Genomic DNA, 10000 nt, shown 5'->3' on the forward strand with positions numbered 1-10000 from the left:
GAATGTCAGACAAGGTGTTTAGGAAGGGATACATTTATTTAGTGGAAAAACAAAGCACCACTTATGTCCCTGCTGCCAATTACCATCAATAGGGTTCAGCAGTCGTGACGTCACTTCCCTCGTAATGACGCAAAGTAACTGGTTCTAAACTATCGGGACAGTGGGAGCCGCCATTATCTCCATCACCGCCCTTATGAAATACTTCCCCGACGAGTATAAAAATGTATCAAGAGGAGAAAAACATTATAAATCTGCTCATGTTTTGACTTTTATGCATTCTGATCACATGACGTGAAAAATTTCTAACCAGTACGAAGAATAAAAAGTAAACGATTTTCTTTGTTAGAACCAAACTGCTGGTTACTGGGCGGACGTGACATCTGACATCAATACTATTGTTTATTAAAAGAGAATCGGAGTGATCATCTATATTTCGATGTTCATCCAATCGGGTCAACGATCAAATGATTTGTTGCTGTCCAACGATTTTATATTTCTTTATAAATGTAAACACGGTGCTTTCTTTATGAAAGTTGTAAACATACCCATGGTCAAGCTGAGAAAATTGACCTATTGTGTTGTTGGATATTTCAAAAACTGTGATCACTTTTTATCATAATGTCGTCGAGCACTTGGAAAGATATAGATCGTCCCCATTGTCTCGTTTTTTAAAAACATCTAAAACCACCGTCCGCTATTTGACTTACTAGACTTATCTTCCGATCGCCTCCTAATCTTCGTACTGGGACGCTTTGGCAGCTTCTCCGATTTGTTGAGTGAGTTCTTTCCACTGATGACGGTTTGCTGCGATGGATCTCAGATGTTCTTAATCCTTTTCGCATCTCAGTTCTTGTGTGTCATCTAGGCGCTTGAGGTCTTTATTTATCGTAGTTCTAAACTATGCTTGTTGTGGGTCTGCCTTTATGATTGTATGTCCGCTTGGTGTAAAGAATAACGTCATTGCCTTATTAGCTGATTATTTCTGTCCAAAGAGTCTCCACCAAGTTGTTTCCAAAATTTGAATCGATAGCGGTGTTTCTTTGCAATAATGTAAAGCGATTTGTTACTTATTTTGGTTGGGAAGTGGATATTAGAATTCTCCTGAGCTGTTCCGATGGAAGGCATCACGTTTATTTTCTTCGCTTTTTTGTTAACGGCCATGTTCCACAGGTGTAAATAAATACTGATTTAATAAGGTTCTTGTACAGCTTTATTTTTGGTTTTCTTTTCAGTTTTCAGTACGTGTGTCAGCTTATTGAGAGTGGCTGCAGACAGATGTTTTCGTCTTTTTACGTCTTCGTTGTCTCCGTTTAACGATCCAACCTTTTTTCCACTCTTGGTCGTCTTTGTCAAGTTTCGTAATGACGGTGTGATCTGCGTTTACGAAAAGATTGAGTTTCTCTAATGCTTCTTAAAGAAGAAGAAGAAGAAGAAGAAGAAGAAGAAGAAGAAGAAGAAGAAGAAGAAGAAGAAGAAGAAGAAGAAGAAGAAGAAGAAGAAGAAGAAGAAGAAGAAGAAGAAGAAGAAGAAGAAGAAGAAGAAGAAGAAGAAGAAGAAGAAGAAGAAGAAGCATCTGCTATTTACCAACGCATTTAAAAACAATTAAGGCCTCGAACAACTCTCTGTCAGAAAAGACCATCAGCATTCAAATATTTTTCTGAAACTGAGACGCAATGAAAGAACGCGCTATTAAATCCATGGACTACCAAGTTGGTACGTACAAAAAGAAAGACAACCAAGTGCTTCGATCAAATTAACCAACAAATTAAAAATTACACTATAATAGGACCACAACAGCAATAGTTTTTGCGTTCCTGTTACCTATTTGTCTGTGTATATGCAGCGCATTGGACACTTTGTGGATTCGGCTCGGTATATAAATCATATGTGACCCATCGTCTCTAAACGGTATTATGTCGGAAGGAACCATATGCTTAAAAGCCGAATTAAATGTTAAACTGGTCAAAAATATAAATTGTTGGCATTAGCGCCCTAGAAAAGGGTATCCATTCTCCTCAATAAAACATACAAACTCAACACATGTCCGATATTTCTAGCTATAAATTCAATTTTCAACATCTTAACCTTCCCGACTTAATACCGTATTGAGTCGAAGGGTCACATATTTATTACATTGCAGTACCACTTTAAGGTTGCAGATTCTGACCATTAGATGAAAGTGACTTCTCATCACTCTCGAAACAGTACGTCTGCGACTTGATAAGTCTCCAGTCCAGCATTTAAAGATCTCGTAACTTTCTCTCACACATTTATTTTGGGGTCTCATGATTGTTCAGTTTCTATCTCTTGTTGCTCGGAGTGTTGACATAAATGCTTATTGCCTTTTTTCTGTTTTATTAGTTAATAGATCTACTTCAATTCTCTGAAAAATGGGCAAATATCACTTCGTTATAGCACTATACCGCTAACATGTGATCCCGCCATTTTTGCCAACTCCTAAACCGCAACGTTGGGATGGATACCGTTTCGTAACGTACCTTATTTATTTATTTATTTATTTATTTATTTATTTATTTATTTATTTATTTATCGTTTTCTTTATTTGTGGAAGCTGTTGAATTAATTTGTTAAAAGGACTCTTAAGTAGGAGGGAGGGGAGGGGATGTGACGCGCAACTTTATGGCTTTCCGTAACATAGAGATGCGGCTATGTGGTCTAATCGTATGATACTCGCTTTCGGATCGGAAGGTCCTGGGTTCGAGCCTCGCGCTCTGCGCATAGTTGAGTCCTTGGAAAAGGCTCTTTACTCACATTCTCTCACCGTACTCATGTATAAAATGAGTACCTGGCCGTAAACAGCTATGTCTTTGTCCGAAAAAATGTAATATCGCCTAACAGGCGTCATGTCCCGTCCTACATGTTAAATGTTGCTGTTGACCAGGGACCCCTTGTAAAGCGCTTTGAGCACATTTAGTGGATATTGCGCTCGCTATATAAAGCTCAATTTAAGATGCCAGGTTCGACACAGAACCACCAATGCTGTTTGGCCGTCGGCAATTCCCTTAGTCCACGCTTATTCAGTTTTGTTTTTGTTTTTTCTGCGACCCTGGTCAATTTTTATCACACTACGAGCAAAAACATTCCCCAAAGGGTTTATAATTCTTCCCGTGCCGCTTTAAATAGCATGATTTGACTAAACCATTTGTAATACAATAATGCTAGTCAATGTATTTTATATTTGGCTGAGAAAAGGCTGGAGACCGAAACGTTCTTTGTTTTTATTTTTGTTCTATTTAGTTAAACACTCATAAATATATTTGAACTCACGATGTATGTACCAATGTTACCATTCCTGGTGTTGATTGATTGATGCAACTTTGTGGTCTTGTGGTATGAGACTCGCATCGGACCGGTAGGTCCCTGGCTCGAGTACCGCTTGAACAGCGAAAGGTTGAGTCCTTGGAAAATTGTTCTTTACTCGCATTCCATCACCGCACTCATGTGTGAAACGAGCACCTGGCCGGTAACAACGTTGTCTCATAAGAAAATAAAAATTATGGTAGTGCTTTACAGGCGTCTTGTCTATTCCTACATGTTAAGAGTCGATGTTGGCTTTTGATCCTAGGTAAAGCGCTTTGAGCATATTTAGTGAATATTGCACTACATAAAAGCTCGGTTTTTATTTATTCCAGGGGGGTTACACCAAGATCTCGAGTGCTCCTTTGACGACGGACACACCTGTCTGTTCCTTCAAGACAGACACGACTCCACAAACTGGATTGTCAGAAGGGGAAGGACGCCAACAATAAACACAGGGCCTGACTGTGACCCAATTAATTGTTCTACAGGTAAGAATGATGGCAAATGGTGGTGGAGCTAGTGGTAGTGCTGTTTGTTTTGATGGCGGTGGTGGTGTTGGTGCCAATGATGGTGTTGATGGTGTTGTTGTTGTTGTTGATGATGATGATGATGATGATGATGATGATGATGATGATGGTGATGATGATGATAATGACGACGACGTTGACAATGATGATGATGATGATGATGATGATGATGATGATGATGATGATGGTTGTGTGAGGGTGATAATGATGATGATGATGATGATGATGATGATGATGATGATGATGATGTGCTCTGAAGCTTTTTTACCGTTAAAAAAAGGCTGGTTTTTACCCCAAGCTGACATCTGATTTGCATGATTGTTACAGTCCACTCTGTAAAATTAGACATGTATGTGGAATATGATAATAACAACAAACTGTGGTTTATGAAAATGTTCAGCTCGCCGTAAAAAAATGGATGGAGCCTAAAGTCAAAGTCAAATAAACCCCCGGCGACCCTTGTACTAAGCTGCCTTGATTCCAGAAGAGGCCACAACTATGAGTTGGAAGTCGATTTGGAAGAGCACGGTTCCTGACAGAATTATGAGATGGAAGTCGATTTGGAAGAACACGGTTCCGGACACAGATTACGAGATGGAGGTCGATTTGTACAAATGCGGTTCTAGACACAAATATGAGATGGAGGTCGACTTGGAACAATACTGTTCCGGACTAAATTATGAGATGGAGGTCGATTTGGAAGAATACAGTCCTGGATACAATCGCAAGATGGTTGTCGACATGGAAGAATGCAGTTTCGGACACAATTTTGACATAGCAGTCGACTTGGAAGAATACAGTTCCTCGTAAACTTCTCTTCCAATGAACTGGGAGAGAGTTACCCCTGGTTTCTGTGGTAATAAGAAGAGATAACAATCTGGATAAACAATATAAAGGAATAGAAACCCCAACATCAATACGGAAAGCTGAAGAGAGACCTAAACAGAAAGCCCTTACCACGAAATCATCTTTCATGTCTTTTCTACACCACCTCTGTCAGAATGTGAGGGAATAATTGAATAATTTGTAGGAGACTTTAATGGCAACTAACCGATTAAGTCCCAAAGCCTTTCAAATTGCAGTCAGTCACCTATTATCGCATCAGTGGGGTATGGCGGTTTCGCTCACTTGCACTCGTTGTGGAAACGCCTTGAGACCGCAGAGCACGTGGCTGAACATTGCATTATGACGCAGTTGCCGGTGGGTTTGCAACAGCGCATGAGTGCGGAAAAGATGGTTTGATGATTGAATTGAATAGATGGTCACAATATAATGTAGTATGAAACCACGAGAGCCTCCCTTCGTCAAATATTAAAATGCCACCCTATATTGGACAGCGTGGCTCAGTGGTACGGTCTTTGCTTCGTACCTGAAAGGTACAGAGTTCAACTACCTGCTGCGTTGTGAGGCCTTGAGCTGGTCACTTCGCTTTAGCTTGCTTTGCGGCGCTGCACTGTGGCTGACGCCTGGGTTATTCTAGTCTTCCCTTAGATTAGACCCTGAAGACAAATCTCCCCCCCCCCCCCTTGGGGATGAACAAAGGGAATTTCATTTTATTTTCAATTTTTTATTTTATTTTATTTAGTTATTTTAAAATTTAAAATAAATATATTTTATTTATGTCTTCATTTATTTTTTTCCTTTATTATTTCAGGTCGTTATTTGTACTTGGAGGCGTCCGGTCCTCGAAGACCCGGGGATACAGCCACATTAAAAACGCCAGTTATAGGGGTAGGTTACACAATTTGTTACCCTAATCGGGGGGGGGGGGGGGGGGGGGGGGGGGGGGGGGGGTCCAAGAAATAAACTCAATTGTCTTGATGAAATAAAGTAGTTCTTCAGAGCCATTAGGCCCACGGGGCCGGAGTTTATCTAGGTTTCTATATGGTGAAACGGACAGTAGGAATTGCTTGCTATTCTTTGATAGGACGTGAGTAGTAGTAGTAGTAGTAGTAGTAGTAGTAGTAGTAGTAGTAGTAGTAGTAGTAGTAGTAGTAGTAGTAGTAGTAGTAGTAGCAGTAATAGTAGTACTCGTGTTATTGGTTAAGACACTTTTTAAACAACAAAAAGAAACTCAGAGCGCAACGTAAAACTTTATATTTCAATCTATCCCATTATACATATTCATAATAATACTTCGATTCATTCTGTTATCTTCCTGATTACACCAGGGTCAAGGTCCGACCTGTCTGTCGTTCTTCTACCACATGTACGGTGTCCACATTGGGTCGTTGAACATCCGGATGACCAGTGCCATTTCTGGGAACGATCGCACTCTGTGGGTGAGGTCGGGTGACCAGGGAGACAGGTGGTTTCATCAAAACTTGGAATTTATCGCTCTAGAAGCTTATACGGTAATTGGTTTATCCAACCATCGCTACTCATTTTCTTCCCTTTCTTCCTATTCTACTACTAATACTGTTGCTGTTGCTGCAACTACTACTACTACTACTACTACTACTACTACTACTACTACTACTACTACTACTACTACTACTACTACTACTACTACTACTACTACTACTACTACTACTACTACAACACACAACAACACACTACTACTACTACTACTACTACTACTACTACTACTACTACTACTACTACTACTACACTACACTACTACAAACTACTACTACTACTACTACTATTTCTACTACTACTACTACTACTACTACTACTACTACTACTACTACTACTACTACTACTACTACTACTACTACTACTACTACTACCTCCACTACACATTTTCAATAAAGAAAAAAGCCCTAAACACCCACATCATTTGCCATCGTTGATTGCAATACACCTTACAGCCAACTTCGCCATATTTTCTTGGTACAATTATTAGACTAAAAGGGGTCTCGATAGCACAGTTGGTAGAGCATTCTTTTCATATGCAAAGCGACCGAGACCGATCCCGTGTGCAGTCAAGTCTTTTTTTCTTTTACCTCGCTATTCATCCAGCAGTGATTTGGTAGCTGGATCTATCACATCTGGCGGGAAGTACTTTGAGATAGACTGGCGTCCTATTTAAAGGGTAGCAAGCCATTTCTATTGTCCGTTTCACACTATAGAAACCGGATAAACTCCGGCTCTATTGGCTCTGAAGGATTACAAGTAAGATTAGACTCAAAATAATTGATTTAAGAAAGGAAGAAAAGAACGAGTTAAAGATGTATGATATAAGATAGATTAGTCTTGTTTACAATGTTGCCAATTCTTCCCTTCTCCAGATAACGATAGAAGGAGTCGTGGGTTCCAGCTATAGAGGTGACATCGCCATCGACAGTGTCCATGTCACGAGCGGTGGGTGTACTGGTAAGTCTTTGAGGCAGTATCATAGAATAAATGAACAAAGAAATAACATTCCCTTTATTTATCCCATAGGGGAAATTTGTCTTTAGGGTCTACATATTCCAAGGGAAGACCGGAATAACCCAGGCGTCAGCCGCAGTGCAGCGCCGCAAACTAAACTAGGGCGAAGTGACTTGCTCAAGGCCACACAGCGCAGCGGGTATTCGAACTGAGCCACGCTGCCTCCATGATATTTTTAGATTTATATTCAGATGAGATGATGTGTTTCAGTTGAAAGCATGAATGAATATGAAGTTGCCCAGCCCTTATTAAAAAATTGTTGTCAGTCCGCCAGTTGGGCGATGGTTCTCTTTCACTAAATTATATGTATCAAACTATTAATTTGAAAGCCTATTCATAATTATGTATGTGTTGGCGTGTGATTGGTCTGGCGGGCATAATGGAGAGTTTTTTTGTTGTTTTTTTTAAATATATATAAACGCATATATCATTAATTGGTGTCGTGACTGTTCAGTTGGTAGAGCATTTGATTCATAACACAAAGGGTCCGAGATCGATCCTGGGTGAAGTCGAGATTTTTGGACCCCCTTGTCCACCCAGCAGTGACTAGGTAGCTGGGTCTGCTAGTACTTTGCGATAGACTAGAATCCACCCCAAAGTGTAGTAAGCAATTGCTATCGTCCAACATGCGCTATAGAAACGGGGATAAACTCCGGCTCCATGGGGCTAATGGATCTGAAGAACTTACTATTTATCATCAATAGGTAACATTGTCATAGGGTCCGTGTACACCAGTGTACGGGTTAGTCTTAAAGGCATTATCATAGATTTATATAGAAATAAGAAGATGAGCTCCAGATTTTTAGGTTGAAACGCCATAGACATTGTTATAAGTAGTGGGTGTACCGTTAAGTCTTTAAGGCAATATCATAGATTTATATTGATATTTGATGATGGCTCCAGCTCAAACTGTGGCAACGTCATAGACGATATTCATGGCACGATTAGTGTGGATACACGAATACTAAATTTGCCACATTCGACTCAGGTGTATGACCACTTAGCTCTATACAGTGCATACTTGAATAATAAAAGTTGCTTTGTGCATGATGACAAACATGTTTACAAAATAAAAATATCGTACCCAGCCTTTATTTTCATTTCTCATGATTAAAAAATTCTATAGCCTAGACCAAGGTGACTTATTTACATGTCTGAATAGCCAAATCGTCATGGGTTCATTGAGACAATGGAACCAACGCAACATTTCCTCATCGCACATTTAAAACAGACCCATGGGTACAATCTGTTATCGCGCTTGCAGATATGTTTGTTGGCCTTGACCCATGACTGCGACTATTGTAATTCGCAGAAATAATAATAATATGAAAGGTCTTAATGACCTACATTGGAGATGGGGAGGGGAGAGGGGGGGGGGGGGGTCAATAGCTCAGTTGAGAGCACTTCCTTTACACGCAAAAGGACAAAGATCTGTCCCTGGTGAAGTCGAGAATTTTTCCGGACCCCTCTGTCCACCCAGTAGTCATTTGGTAGCTGGGTCTGTTAGAACGGGCGGAAAGTACTTTGCAATAGACTAGCGTTCTATCCAAAGGGTAGCAAGCAATTGCTATTGTCCGTTTCACGATATAGATACCGGGATAAACTCCGGTTTCATGGGCCTTATGGCTTTGAAGGATTGCAATGCAGATGTCTTTGCGGCTAAAATTGTGACAACGGCTGCTGTCTTTGGAACTTTTGCAAAGCACTTTCAGTACACTTAGTAGATATTGTATTGTATAAATACTCACATTTTTCATTTGTGTTTTACAGGTCTGATGAATTTCAACTGCAATTTTGAACACGACGTGTGCGGATGGATGAATGTATCAAGACCAGGAGATACAAAAGATTGGACCAGGCATGTTGGTGAAACGTCTACGCCTCTAACTGGGCCACAAGCGGACAGAACAAATCCAGGTAGCTATAATAATATCAATAAAAGACCGAGAGGTAAAATCCGAATTTAGTCAACGCTCTCAAAGCGGTAATATGTCTGCAGAGAGCGGTGGAGGCTGCCTGAAGCCTGGGATTGTGAAAATACTAAAGAAAGGGTGATAATGGAGAGGCTTCGGATGAGAACAATACAGGCAGTGGGCGTTTCGGGTACAAACCGTTTATTGTTGTGCTGACGAAGTGTTTTTACCCGAAACGTTCAATGTCTGTATTGTTCCCATCCGACGCCTCTCCGTTATCACTCTTTCGTTAGTGGTATGTCTGCAGGAACAAGACGCAGAAAAATGAACATAAGTCTAAATTATGTTACCTCGTGTAATCATTCAGAGGGAATAGGCCCATGGACCCTGAGTTTTCCCCGGTTTCTATAGCGTGAAATGGACAATGACCGTTGCTTGCTACCCGTTGGATAGTACCCGAGTCTATCGCATTATACTTTCCACCAGATCTAAAAGACACAGCTACTCATTCACCATTGGGTGGACAGGGGGGAGGAGATGTCAGAAAAAAAATCTGGGGTCGATCTCGATTCCTCTGTGTGTATAAAGCGATTGCTCTATCCATTGAGCTATCGAATACCCCCGTTATGTACTTTGAATAAGATGATTATGCTTTATCAAATAGAGGGAGCATCATTTTGTGAATTGTAAACAACAAAAGTTTTATAGATTGTAATGATTTTAAAATGAAATTCTATTTTCAGTATAGAGTTCACTCCGATGTGATATCGTTTTGAGACGCCTGGTCACTAATTATGTGACCGTTTGGTGTGTGTGTTACTTCGTGACCCATCGCCCCTATCTGGCATCATGTCGGAGAAAACC

General features: G+C 40.4%; 1 protein-coding gene across 1 annotated transcript in view; it reads left to right on the forward strand.

Moving 5' to 3' along the window:
• Positions 1 to 10000, forward strand: part of LOC144973015 (MAM and LDL-receptor class A domain-containing protein 1-like) — a 71734-nt gene that overhangs the window by 57892 nt on the left and 3842 nt on the right. Inside the window, exons 15-19 of the mRNA XM_078914939.1 lie at positions 3654 to 3809; positions 5503 to 5579; positions 6020 to 6202; positions 7082 to 7166; positions 8994 to 9140. Of these exons, the coding sequence (XP_078771065.1) occupies positions 3654 to 3809; positions 5503 to 5579; positions 6020 to 6202; positions 7082 to 7166; positions 8994 to 9140 (648 nt within the window). The remainder of the gene's footprint in view (positions 1 to 3653; positions 3810 to 5502; positions 5580 to 6019; positions 6203 to 7081; positions 7167 to 8993; positions 9141 to 10000) is intronic.

This window comes from Berghia stephanieae, chromosome 5, assembly GCF_034508935.2.
Source record: "Berghia stephanieae isolate SIO BIC M18660-M18661 chromosome 5, UCSD_Bste_1.3, whole genome shotgun sequence".
Lineage (NCBI taxonomy): Eukaryota > Metazoa > Mollusca > Gastropoda > Nudibranchia > Aeolidiidae > Berghia > Berghia stephanieae.